We start from the raw sequence: 21,231 nt of genomic DNA, 5'->3' as shown, positions 1-21,231 counted from the left end.
TTTTATTGCCACCATGGACCCACAAATACAGTAAAAATTTAATTTTTTAGCGTGGCCTTTAATTTGGGCAGCATAGGCACACCTGTGCAATAATCAAGCTGGCTAATCAGCATCTTGATATGCCACACCTGTGAGGTGGATGGATTATCTCTGCAACGGTGTGAAGAATCAGCAAGCTTCTCTCTTCTCTTGTATGATAAAAGGGTAAGTAATTAAATTTCAGTTTAATTAATGTGTTTAGTTTAATATACTGTATATCTATAGACAATTCCTATCTTATGTCACAAGTCCAAATGGCAGTCTTTTGCTGCATTCAAGAAGGCTTTGAAGTCAGATTTATCCCACTCGGGAGTGTCCCATTCCGCCCTCAATGCGTTTGAGGCAAATATAAACAAGGATGGCTGATTCCGGTAAATTCTTTGTTGTTCCGGTTAACACAGTCATTCCAAATCACACTGTGTCACGTGAACATATGTCTTGTATTTGCATTTGCCTCAAATGCTTTGTGGTCGGATCTGACAACTCGAGTGGGATAAATTCGATTTCCTACTTTCCTCAAACGCATAATTTATTCTTGGTGAAGGGACGCTCTACGCTCATTGAAAAGTATTGGCCTTTGTCGGGATTATTTTTTATTTGAAATTGTGATAAAATGTTGTTTGACTACATTAACAATATGCCTGGTTTGTATGCTATTCACAGGAAAAAAGCAATATGCTGTAGAAATTAAATGTTGCATTGTGGAAAATGCCCAGATGTTTGGAATTGTCAATTTTACTTGTGTGCCAGTTATGAAAGTTCAACTGTACAGTAAATAAAGGGTTGTGTAAATATTGTTTTAAAACTCAAAAGTCGACAGAATGAACTGACATTCTCTTTGGAGGTTCCACTGTTAACCTGCCCAAACACAGGAACTAGTTTTGCTATCCAAAAATGTATGGTAAACCACAAAATTGCTCATAAGCAATATAAGAAGTCTCATGTCAAAAAATCCCCCCCCCCCACTCTTCTCTTTGTTGTCATTTTGATATAGCCTCCTAATAGAGTACGCCACTTTCTAATAACTATCCCATCATCACCAACAAAGCTTCACCATTTCTGACCTTACATAAGTAGTCACTTTTTACGACACTACATCGGTGAATGAAATAATAGATGGAACATTTGAGTGAATACATAAAATTAATGTGAAATTTAAAAAACAAAATGCAAAAGCAAAGTAAACAATGAGCAAAAACAGAGGGAGGATGTTCCACATGGACTTGTACGTCTGCATTTATGAGAACCAACAGTGACAAATTATTCCCTTAGTAATTATCTGAATCTAATTGGAACATTAAACCTTAAATAGCCTCACAAACCACTCATGAAAAGTTTACATTTGAGTCTGTAGGAGGCTAAACTTGATTACTTGATTACTATGCAGAAGTTGTCGCACTAGATAAATTGATTAATTGAATGAAGCAGATTTAGCATTTTAAGTTACATGATGTGTGTATAAATATTGATGTTCATTTTCATGGTCTCTTCACAACGGTGGCCTGTGAGCAACAAAAGCCCTTTGCTTGTTCTTAAAATAGCACCGTGTGAGAGCTACAGAAGCCCAGAGCTTTCGTCTATTACGTTACATGCACATCAATGAGGCGAGGGTGGCAGAAGATCCTCGGTCAAACATAACAGGGCTGTTATTTTTAGGCTCAAACTTCGTTGAATCTGCTCAATTGGTCCTCACAAAGGCAGCAGACAGTTCTTGAATCAAATTATGCATTCCCCTCAACTATTAATAACCATTAATTCATGTGGGGCCCACGGTTGTTTGGAAGTACACCCTCACCGGTTTGGTGGGGTTGTCCCCCCCGCCCCCCTGGCTTTCTTGAGGGTGTCGTGTGCATGAGGAATGGGAGCTGCTGATGTGTCCTGACTCAGCTATGTCCACACCGCTGTCCTCACTGAGAGTCTGGCCACTGTCTGACAGCTGAGACAGGGCGCCACCTGAGGGGGGAGGCAGGCACACGTGATATCAGCACTTTCATTCGCTCGGGACTCAATCGCTTCGTTTGTCTTCCACCGCAATGCTTCAAAATGTTTTACCTTAACAACACTTTTTTTTTTGTATAATACAATTTAGTTTCTATTTTTTTTTATATTTCTATTCTATGGCCGTTCTTCATGGCATGGGTTACTATGCTACTTCTTGTTTCATGGAAGGAGGTAAAAAGAAAGTAAAAAAAAAAAAATCATTATCCAGATAGAACGTAAAAGGATTAGGGCCAGTGAAGAGTAATCTCAGAATTTTAACTTTAAAGTGAGAATTCTGACTTTAATCTCAGATTTCTCACTTTCATCTCAGAATTCTGACTTTAAATTAAGAATTCTCATTTGGATCTCAGAATTCTCACTTTAAAGTAAGAATTTTCACTTTAAAGTGAGAATTCTGACTTTAATCTCAGATTTCTCACTTTATCACTTTCATCTCAGAATTCTGACTTTAATCTCAGATTTCTCACTTTATCACTTTCATCTCAGAATTCTGACTTTAAATTAAGAATTCTCACTATCACTTTCATCTCAGAATTCTGACTTTAAATTAAGAATTCTCATTTCGATCTCAGAATTCTCACTTTAAAGTGAGAATTCTGAGATCAAAACTTTAAAGTGAGAATTCTCATTTTGGTCTCAGAATTCTGACTTTAAAGGGAGAATTCAGACTTTGTAACTTATAGCTATGAATTGTGGGTGGAAGTCAGAATTCTGAGAATAAAGTTTGAAGCCGCAATATAAGCAAACCGTGAAGTAGCGAGGGAACACTGTACACAGTTTTCAAATAACCCAAGGAAATATTTGTGACTGTGCAGTATGTGGGCAAATGATACCATTTATGTAGTTCAAAGCAAAACACTCTCATCTCCCTCGCGCTGTCAACATCTGTTTGCTTTGTGGCTGATGAACACACAACCAGCCACAATGTAATGATGACTTGCACATCATAATGATAGCCAATACTAAAGCTGTATCAAAATATGCTTTTACTAAGATAATAATTTACTAAGATAAAGGAGCACATTTCAGACAACGTGTCAATCACAACTGAATATTATCATCTTTATGAAGGCAGAATGTGCAACTCTTGTGTTGAATATGTAGTGCAGGTTGCCATTATGTTAGGACTGGATGGTGTTGGCCTACTGCTTAGACAACTGCAAACTATGAATCCCCCTGGGCAATGCTTCTCTCTCTCTCTTGTTTTTTTCGTGATTGATGCTCTGATTAGTTCAATTGTAATGAGGTAAGCAAGCAAGTTGACAGATGTGTGCAATTTGATTGGAGCGATGTTCGGATCTTGAATATGATTATCTCTTGCCCACCAGCTGCAAATTAAATGCACTGTTGTGCTGCTGATGTGAATTTGATAAAAATACATTTAAAAAAATGCCATTGTTTCTCTCTCTAATCTAAAAACTATCTTCATAATGTTCCTGCCTTCCATTAGGGATATTTTATTTGCGTGCGAAAAGGAGCGCAACAGGCAGACTTATGTAATTTGGTGCTCTTCATTAGCAATTAGGGGGCGAGAAGAGTTGCACTCTCGAATCTGCATTTTTGAACAACTCTTAATTTAGAAACGCCAACATATTTAAATGTTGCAGAATCATCTTGAGGAGAGTTTCATTAGACCGCCTAGTGATGGATGCAAAGATTGTCTTTTTTTTTTTAAACAAACAAACAAACATATTTATCTATTTAGCAATAACCATAGTATGCGACACTTAGGAATGAACCTTATTAGACCCGAGTTGTGTATTATGCTGTGAGCTCATATCTTTTGAACATTTTAATTTTTCATAGAAATAATATTTGATCACTTCAGTGGACTTTATTTTAGCCAGTATCAAAGTAGATTTGGATTTAAGTTCATCTTTTTGTGCTGATTATTTACTGCCAGCTTTGTCAACCCTGTCACTTGTTTGTGGTCATTTCTAATTAGAGCTGACAAACGATTATGTTTTTATATCACATCTTTTTTTAATCAATTCATTAAAAAGGCTTTTTAATCCAAAAAATGTGCCCGCCAAATTTGAAGAGCACCTGTTGTGTGTTTATTCTTTTGACATTTAATGTTATGAGGACATCTTGTTTTGATCCACTGCATGCTCTCAACCTCCTCTTTTTCTAATCAGTTAATTACTTGCATAATTTAAAATGGGGGGAAAAAAATACCCCAATATTTTGACATGAACAAATATTCTGAATGTAATACACAAACTTTTATTAAATGCTTTACTTTAATGCATGTAGTTATGTTTATTGCTCAAACACAACCTGTACTATCTTTAACGTAACCATCCGCTGTCAGCTAAAGGATCATCTGCGGTTAAAATTAATAGTGTGATTAATGCGATAATTTTTTGTGATTAATTAATTGGTTAACGCTTTAACTTTGACAGCACTATTTCTAATATGTGTTGTATACCCAAATAATATGTTGACTTGAAGAGAATAATGAATTTTGACCATGAATTTAAAATAAATAAATAAGGATGTCCAAGTGTGCTTTGTCAGGGCTTGGCTTCCATGTAATTCAAACCCTGCCACTGCAATGCTCCTAATTTATTTACATAATTGTATTGCTCCTTTTGTATTGAATTTAGTTAATTTGACACATTGTAAATTTAAAAACTTGCATAATGTCCAGTAATTACTACGCCCTACTTTTCTCACCTCTAGCTTGGGGCAGCGGCCGCACCTCATTGACGTCGGGCTCTGCGTTGGGCCTGTGAACCTCCACTGTAACAAACTGTTGCTTAGAGCCTGGAGACGAGGCTTTGGACATTGTAGCTGGCTTAAGGGGAAGAGAAGGAGGGGGGGGAGGAGGTGCGGGCAACGGGGGTGGAGGTGGCGGCGAAGGGGATGCGTCAGTCAGTTTGGCACCCCCGCTTGGGGATTGGACGCGTGGAAAAGGGCCAATCTGTTGGGCAACCAGGGATAAATGAGTGGCTATTTTCTGTTCTCTCTTGGAAGGTGCCAAGAGTTCTTTCTTTTGGTTGGCCACATAGTCCCGGGAAGGCAACATGGGAGGATCGTGTTTGTGACGTAGGGAAGGTGATGAAGGGGTGCGAGCTGGCTTTTTGTTGTGGTTAGGGCGGGTGGAGGTTGTGAAGTGCAAGCCCGAGTGTGTGGATTCAAACGAGGGGCATTTGACGAGCTGGTCTCTTCTACTCTTGCGCCTCTGCACCCCTGATGGGGGTGGAGGCTTGAAGGAGGGGGGAGAGTCGGCTGTGGTGGACTGTACGTCATCCTGAAGTGAGAGGATATTTGGGATCATGATAGATTAGGCATGTGGAAAGGACATGCTGCATCTTAGCAAACAACAATGGGTCGTTCCTTGCCAAACCCCCCCCCCCCCCCCCCCCCAAAAAACCTGAAAATTTTAACCAAGCAGATATTGATTTTAATGAAAATTGGTGTACTTGTTGGTAGTGATGTCACAGCACTAAATCTCACATTTTAGATCAATTGGTGCAGGGGCTTGGGAGCTACGGCCTGCCGAATTTTGATATTTTAGGCAAAAAGGGCCGCGAACGCCTTCCTTTGAACCCTTGTATCTGAGGAAATACTGTCAATCTTCACAAAACGGATATTGTTGGGAAGGGAATTTGACAAAGAAATCACTTAGAAGATTGGTGCATATTTGCATAACCCTTTGACGATTGTTTTAGCTGACCTTGAAAATGACCTTGTCGATCAGGTGACCTTAACACAATTTTTCATGAAATGTGATCTCTCACATTATTTAGAGCATACAAGTTAAAAAATTTCTTTAGCAGCAATAAGGAGTCAAATTAATCATACCCTCAACCTTTCAATGAACATTCAACTTTCAATAAATATTAAATCAGTATGCCTCTTCTAAATGATGGCAGATTTTGAATCTTTGTTGAATTCCTTTTCCAACCAGGGTTATTATAGTTTTGTAATTTTCATTTTAGTTAGTTTTTATTTCATTTTTGAGTTTAGTTTTTTCAATTTAGTTAGTTTTAATTAGTTTTCAGGGCGGTTCAGTTAGTTTTTATTAATTTTAGTTGTTCAAAAAATGCTTGGTTTTAGTTTCAATATCAGTTTTCGTTACTTTTGTGCAATATTAAATAAATTATAATTAATAAACACCATGGTAAAATGAAAAAAGTAACACATTTCTTATACCTAGCATTGCATTTCGGCTGAGTTAAATGAAAAAGCAGACGAGTAGAGCCATTGAGCCAAAAGTCGAGCAAAACTGTCACCTCGGAACAATGTCATCTGAAAGTGCTTTTCTATTGGCTGCTGCTAGATGATGTCACTTCTGTGTGACACACTTTCAAACGTCCTTATTACGGTTAATATCGAAATAATACTTACAATCCCACTTAAAATCAACTCAGTCTCATGTATTAAATTCATTACCAAAGACTAAAACAAAGGACATTTTCGCTATAATTCTAGTTTTAGTTAGTTTTGTAAACGTAAAATGTAGTTTCAGTTAGTTTTCATTTTTAAAGAGCATTTTTATTTTTATTTTATTTAGTTGACGAAGATGGTTTTTGAATTTTAGTTTTATTTATTTCGTTAAAATAATCTTGTTTCCAACAATAGCTCTTTTGTAAAGATAGACCGAGTAGTTCCTGAGATACAAGAGTTCAAATGGAAGTTGGCCATGCTGCTTTTTGCCGAAAATGTCAAAATTTGGCTAATTTAGCTCCCAAATCCCTGCTCCGATTGACCTCAAATTTGAGATGAAGTGTTGTGCCATCACTACCAACAAGTACACCAAGTTTCCTAAATATTAAAATCTGCTTGGTTCAACCCACAGTGTGATTTGGCATATAATGACCATTGACTGTATTTGTAAAAGTGCCAGTATTGATGAGAGGAATATGTAACTTCCCCCTAATGTATCAATAAAGATGACTTGACTTGACTATTCAAGTACTCGCAACAAGTTGAAAATGTTGGTAAAGTATCTGACACTTTGCATTCTATACTTAAGTGGAATGAACAACAATGAGACACGAATGGCTACTAATGCATGAAGTGAGAAACGAAGTATAAAAGAAACATTAAGAAAATAAAAAAAGTATGATTTGAGAAGTAGGCAGCTGAAAATAATGGGTGCCTAAAAGCTTTTTTTTTTTTTTTTTTTTTTTTTTCTTGTTTTTTTTTTTAATCCCCCTGCTGAGATAGAAAAGTAGGCAGGAGTGGAATATTGTGATTGGCCTTTGCTCACCATTTGCTATTCAATAAATAAAATCATCTTTAACCTTGCTGTTGTGCAAAAGCTTGTTCCACTCAAACAAAACAACTTTACAAAGCCTGCCGGTCAGATTTCTCCACTAGCCTCATCCATTTCTGCCATTACTTTCACTTCCATTTTCATAATGCTGTCTTCAACCCCTCTTCCCCTTCTCCCTTGTACCATGCTCATGTTTATCGGGCCAAACCTGTGTTTGTGTGTGCCAGACTTCAGGGCTCACCAGAGAGATGTCAGCTAGCAGTGTGTTCAGACTGTCCATGGGATCCTGCTGATTAGAATCCACCACGCTGTTGTTCTGAAAGATGCAGGAGACAAATAGATGAGGGGAAAGAGGAAATGCAGACGTGAATCAGAAAAGGGTCAAATGTGAGAAGTGGGAACAGCCTGTGAGCAGATGTTACAAAGGTGTGCATTTATCCCAAAACAAATGGAAAATTGGATTTTCCAAGAAGTCTTGTGACGGTTGATTAAAAGGCATGCTTACATTTACGCACACACCCACACACAACTCTGTGCCAAGCAGGACTTGATATCTCACACAAAGTTCCCATGTGAAGAAGAAATGTGCAGATTCTCCAATGAAATTTAAAGACAAGCTGAGTTCAGACAAATCCTGCCCTTCATTTAACTCTGCCACCAAACCAAAACAGAAGCCCCATCAATTCTGCTTAATGACTCGTCGTTGCAACGATGGGAGCACTTAAACGCAATTCCATTTCGAAGATGGGGTGATCCGAAAAGGACCATAGCTTTTGAAGACGCAGTTTGTATGTTACTTTAAAATGACATAATAGACATTTTCAGGACATTCTTCCAGTGGTGTCAAAATGATTATTAGCACTGCTGTCCTAAAGTGCTCCCGGGTTAAAAAATAATTAAAACAGACAAACAACGTGAATTCATAACAATTCTGTCTTTTGTCAATAACCCTCACTTCCATAGTGACCATTCGCTAGTGTTTTCCAACAGTATGCTATGTACACTGAATGCAGATATGGATGGTTTTCACTCAACCCTTTCAGTAGGTTTTGTATAATTTGTTTCTGGTGTGGCTTAATAACTTCATTGGTAGAGGTCAAAAAGCATATCAACTTCCTTCACAGAGCTGGCTGCTTAAATAGAATACAACAGATACAATACAACACCCCCCCCCCCCCCCCCCAACAATATCTTGTATAACTTCCGCCCTCAGCTTTAAATTAAACAACTTTACAAATTTATGGATATCCCCTAAAAGTAACTTTTATATTAAAACCCCACATATTGAATCATTGTGATCAGTTTTCAGATCTTCATCATGCTTAAAACGCGACGTCATGCCTATGATGCACAATCATTGCAAAAGGAAATTAAGCTGTTGAATCCTGATTCTGGACCTCATTTTTGTTGTAGGACTATAGTAGTATTTTCATGTGTTACTTTGCCGACAATTTCCCACTTGGTTTGATAGTATTTGCTACAGTTGGTAGTCTGTTTTCTTTCTATAGTGTCCTCCCATCAATTTTCTTTACTTATCTTCACTGTGAGCACACGCTGCCAGGTACTTGAACTTCACAATCATTGACTTTATTCTTGAAGAGCCAATCCCTTACATTTGTCAAATTAAAAACCCAAACCACCATAAAACATTTTCAAAATGCTCTTTTGGTTAAGCTGGTTGAGTGGCTGCAGGTTTTATAAGAAAAAGCAACCCAGAGAGACCCAAACACAGCAGAAAGAAATCACTGGAAAACCAAAAACAGTAGTTCATTATTTTGTGATCAAAATTGTATTAGATTAAATTAGAAAAAATTACAAGCAGAAAAATAAACCCACATAATTGGTTTACAATACAAGAACATATTATCCTGTCCTATTTGAGGACAGCATTAGGAATCAAGAAAGGCAGTCCTTGGAGATAAAATGCACACAATTGCGACATTAAAAATCCTTTTACTGGAGCAAAATGGAAGAAAATTGTCAATTTGATGTTCAATTGAACCCCGCATTTGTCTGGGAGAAAATATAATGAACAAAGAGAGCCTGTTTTGATTTTTTTTTTTCTTCCTCATGGTATCTCGTACACATCTGCCCACAGGGAATTGAACAAGCCCTTATCGCACCATGTATCCAGCATGTGTGGGTTGGTGCTTCACCACTTTCAAAAGTTACTCCTACCTCCATCATATCTATCAGCCAGAGCAGCCTTTCCTACCAGGGGGAGTGGGAGATTACAAGGTTATAGTAGTGGAGGAAAAACATGAATTTTCAAATACTGATTTCATATTTGCCATTTTAAAAGCAAAGTAGTGAGACTTGGCGTTTCCAAATGCCTTCACCATAAAGAGATCTTTCATAAAACAAATATGTCCCCACGCACACCCTGAATAGACTACAACTCGTCATGTGCTTTATTCCGAGTCATATCATTATTTGGTTGTTCTAGTCAGCAGTACCACTTACCCGGGCGGAGCTGAGAGTGGTGTTAGTCATGAAGCTGGCCGAAGACGAGTTCAGAGTGTCGGGGTACGACACCATGGATAGAGTGTCCGACTGGAGTGCGGGCGCTCCTGCTGTGCCTTGTCTTGCCTTGAGAGCCTGAATTTCACGCCGTAACACCAGCCCGTCGAAACGCTCCAGGTCCTGTGGGGTGACCAGGCCGCGCACTTCGGACAGGAGAGAGAACTGTGGGAAGATCAAATGGGTGGAGGTCAATCTACAATTAAGTCATTTGATGGAAACATTCACATGCCATGAAATTTAACACTTGCAAATCACATGTATGTATAATGGGGACTTTCTGGTGAAATTCCAGGAAGAATCTAAAATGCACTATAAACTTTGCCAGGGAACTTATTATGACCTTCTTTAACCTTTTGAATGCACGGCAAACTGTTCAACATTTCAGTATTTTTTTGCTTGTTGCTTCCACAATTGACAACAGCTGTTATACCGATCACGATTGATAGTCGTCATATTCGTTGTGCAGTTTGACATTAATGTAAGGTTTATTTTAAAGTTGGCCTTCTCACACCGTTGGTGCCTTCTTATTGTTATGCATAGTATGAACAATTATTGTTGCATTTGGCTTGACTACTTCTTCCTGACAGTATAAACGTAAATAAGAGAGTCACATTAAGTACCCTGTAATTTTATCTGAAAGTCGAATATCCTTATGTTTTTTTTTGTGAGTGATGTATATTCTTTGGAAGCTAAAGTTGTACAATTTTAAATTTCACCAATATTTTTTAGAGAAGAGCTTATTGAACTGTCATGTTTTATCGAGTGGGTTTCTACTTTCCGCCTTGCTAGGACTCTCGCAGTATTGGTAGATTTCTGTGAACAACAAACTGCTCTGGATCTACTGTTTTGTGCTAGTTAAAAACAAGGCAGTTGAGTACATTTTCACATCTATGAGCCAACTGCCAACTTTTTACATATCAAATGCTTGCCACTTATGGTAAAAAGGTAGGGTGTTTATGTGTGTGTGTTTTAACTTGTTTAATCATACATGAGGCAAGCTTTTGGCGTGGTAGGTTTTCTTCTTTCATTTAAAAAGTTTACATTTTCATACTTGTGTGACATCTATCTGTCCATCCAATTTCTATACTGCTTATCGCAGGGAGTGACCACCATTCACACAAGGTTACTAAGTTGGAAGAGGTACTTCGTTTACCTCTCCTTATTCACCAATAAAGATGTTTAACTCATTCACTCCCAGCCATTTTCACTGAAGCAACCCCTTTCGATCCCAGGTGTTTCACTGGATTGTGACAAATTTTGCAAGGCCCACAGAATATTGTGTTCTATTGCTATAAAAACATGGAACTTCTTTCATCAGGAAATAAATTATTTTTCCATCTGTCTCCGATTTGCAGCAATTAGCATTAGAATATAGCAAATTTTCATCACTATTCACAAATGTGTTTAAAACTGTGGGGGGAAAAAAAAGCCTTTTTGCAACGTGGCCCTGGTTGAGCTCTTATACTTTGCTGCAGCCTGCTGGCCGTTTTTGTAATAACTACCATTGCTTTAAGCTTTCTCTTCAGTTCAGAGGCTGCATCAAAGCCTTCTGTATGCTCTAGCATAAAAACATCATAAACAAACAAAGTTTTTGGGACCATGGTAAGATTTAAAATATAATTTATTTAAAAGTTTTTAACAGTAAATGAGTTAAAGACTGTTTAATTTTTGTAACTGAATAATCAACGGTTTAACTTTTTTTTTTGCCTGTACAACAATCACAATTTTATGTTGGCAACAGTTTGACTTGGAATGGAATACTGAGTACAGTATAGGTGTAATTGTTATATGGGGAATATACATTGCATAATGAAACATGCACATTCCACATAGGAAGGCCTGAGCCAAGATTTGAAGCTTGGAATCTAATGTGAGTCAAGCGTACTAACCGCTAGTTCACCCTGCTGCTCATATATTTCATACTGTCACACAAATCTGGTAGTAACACTGACTCATATTTAATTTTTCAATTTACAGTCATATCAGCTCCTAGCATCATTACAGTCTTGCACTCATTCCATTGTTCGGAATCCGTAATAAAAGAAATGTAAACAGTGATTATGATATTAATAATTTAATTTCTTAATTAAAATAAAGAAATCCTAGGTTAATGTCGACAGTGAGCCATTGCGCTTCCAATCTAAAGACAACTGCAGAGGCAGAGATGGAGTTTAATAAATTTGATTGTGACTTTTTTTAACATTAATTCTTCCGACATTTCTTAGCGTTTGAAAAAACACTGCAAATTTTTTTAAAGTGGCAGGCGTGCAGTTCTTAATATAGTATAACGTCTTGCAAAAAGCTTTCAGAACCTTACTTGGGGAAACAGTAACCAAGATGCCTTTGTTTTCGTGCATATATGTATAATAGTGGAAGGACAAACAAAATAGAATTAAGCATCAACAAATAACCCTGCAGAGATCTCCAGAGATTTATATAAAGAAAGACAAACAAACAACAAACACATGTTTTTTTTTATTAACCTCAGTCTTTTTTATCCTAATACCTTTAGCTGCCTGTCTCTCACCTTTGCGTGTGTGTTGAGCAGCTCGAAAAGCGCCATGACCAGCTGCTCCACGCCAATGTGTCCATCCCGGTACTCTTCCAAGTAGTAGCCCATAGTTTGCCGCTCCGACTCAGTCAGAAGGTGACGCGCTTGCTCTTCTAGTATAGCTCTGGACTGGTTTACCAGGCTCGACAAAGTCACCTGTGATCCGGCCACACCCTTGGAAAAACCAGACTGAAAAGATACAAAAGTATTACATTAAATCCAACAAAGATAATATTAATTTTGCGTTATGTACAGTGGTTGAGTTGGACGAAAACTAAGGTCTTAAGGTGAGCATTACTTATTCCTCTGGACAAAATGAGGGAAGCAATGAGAGTAAGACCAACAATGTTCAAAGTGTTTGGGACATGGTGTTACAAAATTTGAATATATTGTATTAAACAATATACATGCCACAATGAACGGTTCCTCGAATGAGTACATATTAACAGAGTTGTTCATGTTTTTTTAAAATTGCGCGCCGAAAATCTTGCCAGTGGTGCAAACCGGATATGGCATCATCAACCCATATTATATTGTTTACCTGCTGGCTATGTGCATGTGTTTTTCTCTTCCTTATTCTTCTCATTTTTAAACTATTTTGTCTTATGCCGTCTCATTGGGTTGCCGGTTTTTGTTCAAACCAACGGTAGAATGGTGTAAGCCTGTTTCGGTTCCCCAGAGATGCTTATTTACGCAAAAAAGACGGTGACATGGAAAGTCACGTGCTACAGATCGAAAGCTATTCAGAAAAGAGAAACAAACAGGTAACTAAATGTGCGCGCACGCACGCACACACACACACGTCGATGGGGTTTCATTCCATCCAATTCCTGTAACAAACCATATGCTATGACACTGTTGGCGGAATACAATGCTTGGTCGCTGTAGGTCACACTCTATCTCCTCATAACTCCTCCCCTTCCTTCTCTTCCGCCTTCTTATATGAATAGTAGCTATTGGGGTTAGCATTAAGACGTTAGCTGAAAGGACTTGTTTGCTAGCTTTGCTGCTAATGAATGCGCGGTGACTCAGTACGTCACGGGACACTGGGCATAATGCTGCCTGATATGAATAACAGTTAACAGGGTTAGCATCAAGACGTTAGCCAAAATGACTCGTCCACTACCCGCTAGCTTCGCTGCTAATGACAAAGTAACAAAATACAGACAATCCATAACACTTGGTAGCTCAGAAGATGGTAAAGAGCACTCACTTGTGTTACTACATTTCAATTTAAGCAAACTTTCAGTATAACACAATCAGACTCTGTAATATGTCTACAAGATCGGTCAAATTACGAGGCATGTTTTGCGTGAGTTTTCTGCATTAAACACTACTATATCTCCTTGGCTTTTGTAGACTGAGACTGTTTCAATTAAAAAACAAAAACACCTTTGTATTTGTAGGTATACTCTGCTTTTAGGGTGACTCACAGCAAAAGAGACAACTAATGAGGGGTTAAAAAAATTATGGGGATGTGGAGTGAAGATCATGGATTGAAGTGGGATGAGGAATAAGAATAAAAGAAGGACACAGAAGGGGATGTGAGGGATAGGGTTGTAAGGCAGGGGCAGCAAAGAAGGCGATGTCAAATGATGACAGAAGATGGCAGGTAGTTGCTTAACCGAAGTTGATGCTTTTAAAAGGGATGGTGTTGGTTGAAGGAAAAAGAAGACAAAAGTCTAAAACCACATGGACTCAGAGGTGAAGGTGGAGCGGGACGAGGGCGACTTCTATTGGAAACAAAGGCAGGGAACTGATTAGAGCGGACAGAAAAAGTGCAAGACCATCAATTACTCCCACTTAAAATGAAAAAGCCATCAGTCGTCTTTTCCCATATGTATAAATTAACATGCCACCACCTGCTGTCCTAACATTATCCACTGCCATCATGTGGTGCCAAAACTAAAGCAGGACAGAATGAGTGTTGTTCAGACATGTCGGCTTTTCCCCCCACTCCAGCTTTCACAGCTATCCTTGCTGTGCCAACTAGATGCCTGTCAATCACAAGGGCGATATTTTGTCACTCGGGAAACCGATGAGCAGACAGTATTCATTGTTGCATCTGCCTCGTCTGCTCTAATTTTATAGTGTGAATGTTGAATGTGTTGACACCCAACATTATTAATCTGTCCATTTCACAAAGTTTGTTCGTAAGCGTTTGGAAATCAGCTGTTGTTTCTCCCATTTTTAAAAGTGGTGTTCCTCATTCCATGGCAAATTATAGACCCATCAGTATATTGCCTACCTAAGATTGCAGAAAAACTGGTGGTTAAACAAATAGTTAACCATCTAAACACCACACCCTATGTTCTCCATCCCATGCAGTTTGGCTTTAGAGCTAATTATTCTACAGAGACTGACACCTGTTTCCTCACTGACAGCATCAGAGCTCTGCTTGATCGAGGTGGGGTTGTTGGTGCTGTGTTCTTCGATCTCAAAAAGGCCTTTGACACCGTCAATCATAAAATCTTGGTGTCAAAATGATATGCCAAATGCAATCAAGTGGATTGAGTCTTATCTCTCTGGCCGTTCCCAACATGTCAGAGTCTAGTCATGTAGATCAGCAGCCCTTAATCTCTCCACCGGTCTTCCCCAAGGCTCAGTTTTAGGGCCCTTGCTGTTCTCACTTTATATAAATGACCTTCCATCTGTCTGTGCTGATGTAGCCATTCAAATGTATGCTGATGACACTGTTGTTTACGTTCATGGCAATATTGTCTCTCAGATGGCTCAGAAGCTCTCCGATTCCATGGTTCATATCACAGCTTGGTTGAAACACTCCTGTTTGCAGTTAAATACATCTAAAACTGTGGCAATGTTTTTCACTAAGTCCAGCAACAATGCTAATGATGAGCCTGATGTTTTTGTTTTAGGGGCAAAGCTCCAAATCATTCCCAATTACAATTATCTTAGGGGGTCATAATTGATTCACAGTTAACATTTAAAGCACATGTAAAAAGGGTTTGTAATTGTGTTCATTTTAATCTCAATAATTTTAAACATGTTCACCTTTAGATGTCAACACAGGCCGCTAAAATGTACATGCATGGTCCTTTCACATATCACCTACTGTTTATCCATTTGGTCTCAAGCTAATGTTACATCCTTGAAACCTTTACAATTACTTTACAGGCGAACTGTAAAAATTATTGATAAGAAACCTAATAGTTCACATCATAGTCCAATATCACAAAAATATAAGTTACTCACCTGGGAAAACATGGTCAAATATTCATATCTATGCCTTATCTATAAAATCATTCACAGTCTATCATCCCCTCCTCTCCGCCATTTTATTAACATCCGAAAAACTGACCATAGGAGAACCAGAGGTGCAGCAAGGGGGATACTGTATTGTTCCCTTTAGGAAAAGTGCTTTTGGTCGAACTGCTTTCTCTGTCCGAGGTGCTACCGAGTGGAGTCTCACTCCTGTTCACATCAGAAATCTAGACACATACATTACATTTAAGCTTAAACTTAAAAAATGGTTAATTGATAATCAGAAATGTCAACACTAATGCTTCCTATATTTGTTTATCCCTGGTTGGTTTTAATGCACATTTTAGTAAATGTATTGCTTTTGTTATGAAAATATAATTTTAACATGTTAATAGTATTCTCGTGAATGTATTGTTATTGTTGTGCATTTTATTATTTTATTTTACTAGGGTGACGTTTATGATCTGTCTCGCTACTGCAGATGAAAAATAACCTTTTGGCTAATTCTGGCGTATTTACTGAAATGTTTTTTAATATGTACTGTTCCTAATACAAATAAATCAATAAATTAATTATTGGCCTGTTTGGGCCAAAGCTATGGCACAACTTGAAGCTCCTTACTTAACTTCAACATAGTTTCTTGGTAGCAAGAGGCCACAAGATGGCACCAAAGATTTATTTTATTTTATTTTTTACACATGCTTTGGCCAAAGCACAAAAACAGCAAATGCAGCCTAAAAACTGATTGGTCAAATTAACCCCCCAAAAAAAGGTTGCATTTGACCAATCTAGCTGGTAGTAATGTGTCCGACAGATCCTTTGGTTAAAACAACCACTCTAGAATGGTAGGTGTTTTCAACCAATACTGTATATATTGGTGATTTGGCCAACCGATACAAATTGGTCATTCTGACCAAGATATTGGTTAATCTGTGTTAGAAGATGAAATATTTTCGGGAATCCCTGGGTCACGGGAGCACTGAAAAAAAGTACCACTAAGTGGGGTGAAATTTGTTCTCCGCATTTGACCCATCCCGTGAGAGAGCAGTGAGCAGCCATGCTTGGGAATCATTTGGGGATCTAGCCGCCCAATTCTAACCCACAATGCTGAATGTCAAGCAGGGAGGCAAATGAGTCCCATTTTTAGTCGTTGGTATGACCCGGCAGTGGATTGAACCCGCAAACTCCCAGTCTCAGGGCAGACACTCTACCACTAGGCCACTGAGCTGGTCACACCGAGTGATCTAGACACACATTTCCATTTTTGAAAACTATATTTATCTAATATATTGTCATCACTTATAATAATTAATAAATACATTTAAATACAGTAAATTGATACAATAAATATATTTCCAAGTGATCTAGCTAGATTTACTTTTTATTGTAACCAATTTCATTGGTTGTTTGGCTAACCAATAAAATTGTTATGCCCGTAACCACCCGGAATGGTCAATGTCTGACCAATCTATTGGTTAATCAAGCCAATATGAGCTTAACCTACTAGTTTTTTTTTAACCAATCAATTTTTAGTGTAGATGCATTTTTCAGTGAATAATAAAAATAGGTTGAAAAAACATGTGTACAGGTGAATTCATGAATGAGAAACTATAAATATATGGGAGAACACTGTAATGCAGCATACTGAGAGATTAACGTAATAATATGACCCGCTCATGAAGGTCTACGGAAAAAGGAAGTGTAGTGTTAGCGTACGACACAATTGGCATGGAAGCTGAAAAAACAAGAGGCAGCTTCGAGTGCAGCCCAGACTCCAGCTCAGACTCCAAGAAAACAGAAGAAAAAAAATTGTGTGCACATACTCGCACGCGCATCAAGCTTGACTCAGAAGCTACAGCTGCGAGTAAAATAAATAAATAAAAAATAGACAAACTGAACAAAGCATTTTAAAATTGACACTGCTCTAATATGTAAATATTGTAGGAATAGTGGGCACCAATAGCAAGGCATTGGTACTTGCATTAGGCCACCCTCTTGTGGCCATTTTATGATCAGGAACTAGAAATTAGAATAATATAAATTTGTCATTAATTTCAAGCATTTTTAAGGAAACATGCTATATTGGGATATATAGGTCATTGTTTTCCGGTTGGAAATTTTATGCATCAAAAGTACTAGTGGTATTGGTACTTGGTATCGGTATCAATGACTACTATCAGTTGAGTACTTGTACTGGTATCGGTCTGAAAAAAGTGGTATGGGAACGCGTTGGGAAACCTCATATCAAATAATTTCAGCAAAAAAAATGAAATGGCTTAAGGATGGATGCATAATGAATCCATAATGCGGCCCATTGTTTACATTTATTTATTTATTTTCATTTATTTGCTTATTTTTGAAAATGGGACAGAACATATTAATGGACATTTATAAATGTAAATATGTATGGTATTATAGCCATTTGACTAATTTGCATCCCTTGTCCCATAGGCTGTGTCCAAAGTGAGAAGGAGAGGAGAGACTAAAAGCAGTAAAGAAGAGTAAATGCATAATAAATTAAAAAAACAAAAACAAATATTGCCATCACCATAAAGTGCTTAATTGCATTACATTGGTATAACAAAACAGAGATGGTCACACACTATAGAGGATTACATTACAGACAAACTTTTTTGCTGTTGGAATACAATACAATGACCATTCTTCAGGGTTGTAGAGCTTTCCTGCATGCGACAAGATGAAATGCAGGGCCATAGACAGAAAGGCAATAATACATTAGTTGATGCCATGGCAACACTGAAAATCTATTGCAAAAATGAAGCATGATGCTCCATTGATCTGCTGTCATCATCCATTTACAAATACAATGAGAGGCACATATGCATGGTTTCTGACGATTGCTATCACTTCCTGTAATGTCTTAGTATTTCAGTCCTAAAGTTTATTTCTCATTTATGGTATTTTAGCTTGAAACTGCAAACCTTAGGATTCACACGCAATTTCGGAAACAGTATGAAACTCAGTCTTTTTCTTTTTCATGCATCATTTATTGAATTAACTCCTCAATATGAAACACAACTTCAAAGTGTGGGGTCTTACATTAGTACCAGTCGGAAGAATCAGACTCCCTTTTACCTCTCTCTACCTTCTCGTCATCTTCAATCATCAGTCTATATTAAGGGAAGTGGCTGCTCCATGTCTGGTCGGGCAAGCCTCTCTTTAATGACCAAGGTGAACTTTGGTCATACCTTGCCGGAATTCTAATCACGATGCTCACCTCCAGAAATTCTCTCTGTCACATCCATGTGCCTGTTACTTAACTCAAGGGCGTGAGGGAGTGAACCTTTGGGACCACACAAGGCAACGTGAGCAGCCAGTGTGTCGCTCACTGTCTTATTATGGAGCATATTGGCACTGGAAGGAGCTAATAAAATTGGTCGCTATTCAACTGCAGTAATGATGCTGCGCTTCTATGCAACAATACATTTTGCAGTTAACGGGTATCCAGAAAAAGTGGTTCATTTTGCTGGACCTCTCCATTCTAAAGTTGGACTCCTCAAATGCCAAGATAAGCTGGCGGTTCCTATTATCACGGTGAACAACAATCCCCAACAGTCAACCTCCAATTGATAACAGAGAAAATCCCATAAAGCCAGATCAACACTGACCCAGATAGGACCTGACCTACTATACATACACAATAGAAGAGCAAGAATAAAGTGTATCTATCCAAGTAATATGAGACTGTTCCTTATCCTTTTTCAGTTTTTAATCACACCCCGCCAACCCTGCACACTGTAGAAAATTTCCACTGATTCCTGAATATAGCTCACAATAGCTCATCTAATGGCTTTATGCAGAACAACAGGCCAATAGCTGGCTGAAGAGACCCACATGGCAGTCAGGGACCTTATTTGCTATACCAAGCAAACATTAAAATGGATGACTAACCTGGCTAAATTGATCATCTGGAATTCAAAGGGGAACCTGCAATATTGGCTTTCAAGCAAATCGATTGACAACAGACTGAAAGACGGAAAACTATGCTCTATAATTACAAACACATGCAGCTAAAATCCCAATTAGATTCCTTAAAAAAAGAAAAGAAAAAAGTATTAAACTGTATCTCTTTCACAACATCCATGTACAGAACGTCTTCTCTGAGACTGCCTGCTGCCTTTTAAATGTTGCTTAACTTGTCTTGGATGTCTAACTGTGCATCACTGCACTGGTGACAGTGGCCCATCTGAAAAAAATGGGCATTTATCATACATATTAAAGCTTGGACACACAAAAATCTTTGTTCACTCATGTTCTTGTTAATGAGTTAATACAGAATTAATTCACATCAGTTACTTATTGAACTTTTGCTTCAGTGCCCAATAAATGAAATATCCAATTTGACCAAAATGGTAAATGGAGTGCACTTATGTGGCACTTTATTTACACCAAAACACATTTTATGGCCTCATTAATTCACTTATTTGAAGAAGTATCTCTGTATTAAACTGGAGTGTACACAACAGCATCATCCTAAAGAATGAAAGCCTTACCTTTTTATTTAAAAAAAGCTTACTTCAATTTGCAGGATCCCTTATCGGACCCTGGACAATGGAACCCAGGCTGTTTTTCTTGAATTGGTTCAGTAAATCCATCTGTATTGTGTCGTACCAGCTAGCTAGCACTAAACTAATCTGTCGTCTCCTGTTTGGCTGACGTCCAAGTGGCCAAACGCCGAAGTAACACATAGGCGTAAATACACTGGCTAGCCGGACATTATTGAGTTCATTTGGAGTTGAAACATTCATCACACATACTGATGTGAGAGATTCAACAAAGGGTGGTAAGACTCGTTTTGAATCAAATCAGAAGAATATGGTTTGCCGTTGGTTTTTAACACCTGAACCATTAAAATTTGCAAAAATCCAAGGCTTTAAAGTTTTGTAGATAATTTGTGAGGGTGTCTGTCTGCTATAGAAAAAAAAAAGTCTAATAAATAGACATATTTATGACATGACAGGAGGTGCTTCACACACTAACTCATGTTTTTATTGCCCACAGGGACTGATTTAATCACAGTGCAAGATATAATGCGCCTCCATCAGACGGTCTAATGAGAGTGCTTTGAGATGAGAGTGTGGACCTTGAAGTCACATCCTGTTTGCTGCTCCTTAACAGGCTTCCGACTACCACGGTCTCAGCCTTCATCAAGAAATAGACAGCTGCTGTTTATCAATACAACTTCCTTAATCGTTTATGCATAGAGAATTCAATTATAAGCAGCAGAATCAATTTGCGGGCTGATCAGAATTTGAACTTAGTTACAATGAATTAACGCACATGGAGGAATGACTGGTCTATATGACTTTGGTTCGAAGACATTGAACCAGGATGCATCTTTGCTGTTTGTGATTGGTTATGTGACTATAGCACCAAGATCCTCCATTAATAATTTCCAAGACTGCGGGCACATGTTTAGACAGACAGTTTTACTAAATTAATAGTTTAATAGTGCAAATAGGAGGTTTCAGAAAGTACACCTACAGTACAGCAGCACAAGTCCTTAATTCAAGCACTTTGAAGCACATCAAAATGAATGTAAAGTTAATTTCACCCAGGAGCAGATTAGCGCTTCAGGCGCTCCTTTGTGTTCATTGCCAAACAGCGCTGTGGGCAGAAGAATGAGTGACAACCACTCACATGAACA

At 38.2% G+C, this 21,231-nt stretch overlaps 1 protein-coding gene across 5 annotated transcripts in view; it reads right to left on the bottom strand.

Moving 5' to 3' along the window:
- whrna (whirlin a) overlaps positions 1–21,231 on the bottom strand; it is a 139,789-nt gene that overhangs the window by 17,946 nt on the left and 100,612 nt on the right. For 3 of the 5 annotated variants that reach the window (XM_086097065.1, XM_086097070.1, XM_086097068.1), the window contains 5 exons: positions 12,318–12,530; positions 9,731–9,952; positions 7,476–7,583; positions 4,720–5,296; positions 1,835–1,992 (listed from right to left, as the gene is read on the bottom strand). In XM_086097065.1, coding sequence (XP_085953191.1) covers positions 1,835–1,992; positions 4,720–5,296; positions 7,476–7,583; positions 9,731–9,952; positions 12,318–12,530 — 1,278 coding nt within the window. The remainder of the gene's footprint in view (positions 1–1,834; positions 1,993–4,719; positions 5,297–7,475; positions 7,584–9,730; positions 9,953–12,317; positions 12,531–21,231) is intronic. The other 2 variants (XM_086097067.1, XM_086097069.1) reach the window with 1 other exon arrangement.

This window comes from Leptonotus elevatus, chromosome 15, assembly GCF_054856555.1.
Source record: "Leptonotus elevatus isolate MCC_2025b chromosome 15, RoL_Lele_1.0, whole genome shotgun sequence".
Classification (NCBI taxonomy): Eukaryota; Metazoa; Chordata; class Actinopteri; order Syngnathiformes; family Syngnathidae; genus Leptonotus; species Leptonotus elevatus.
This window is presented reverse-complemented; position numbering and strand designations above follow the sequence as displayed.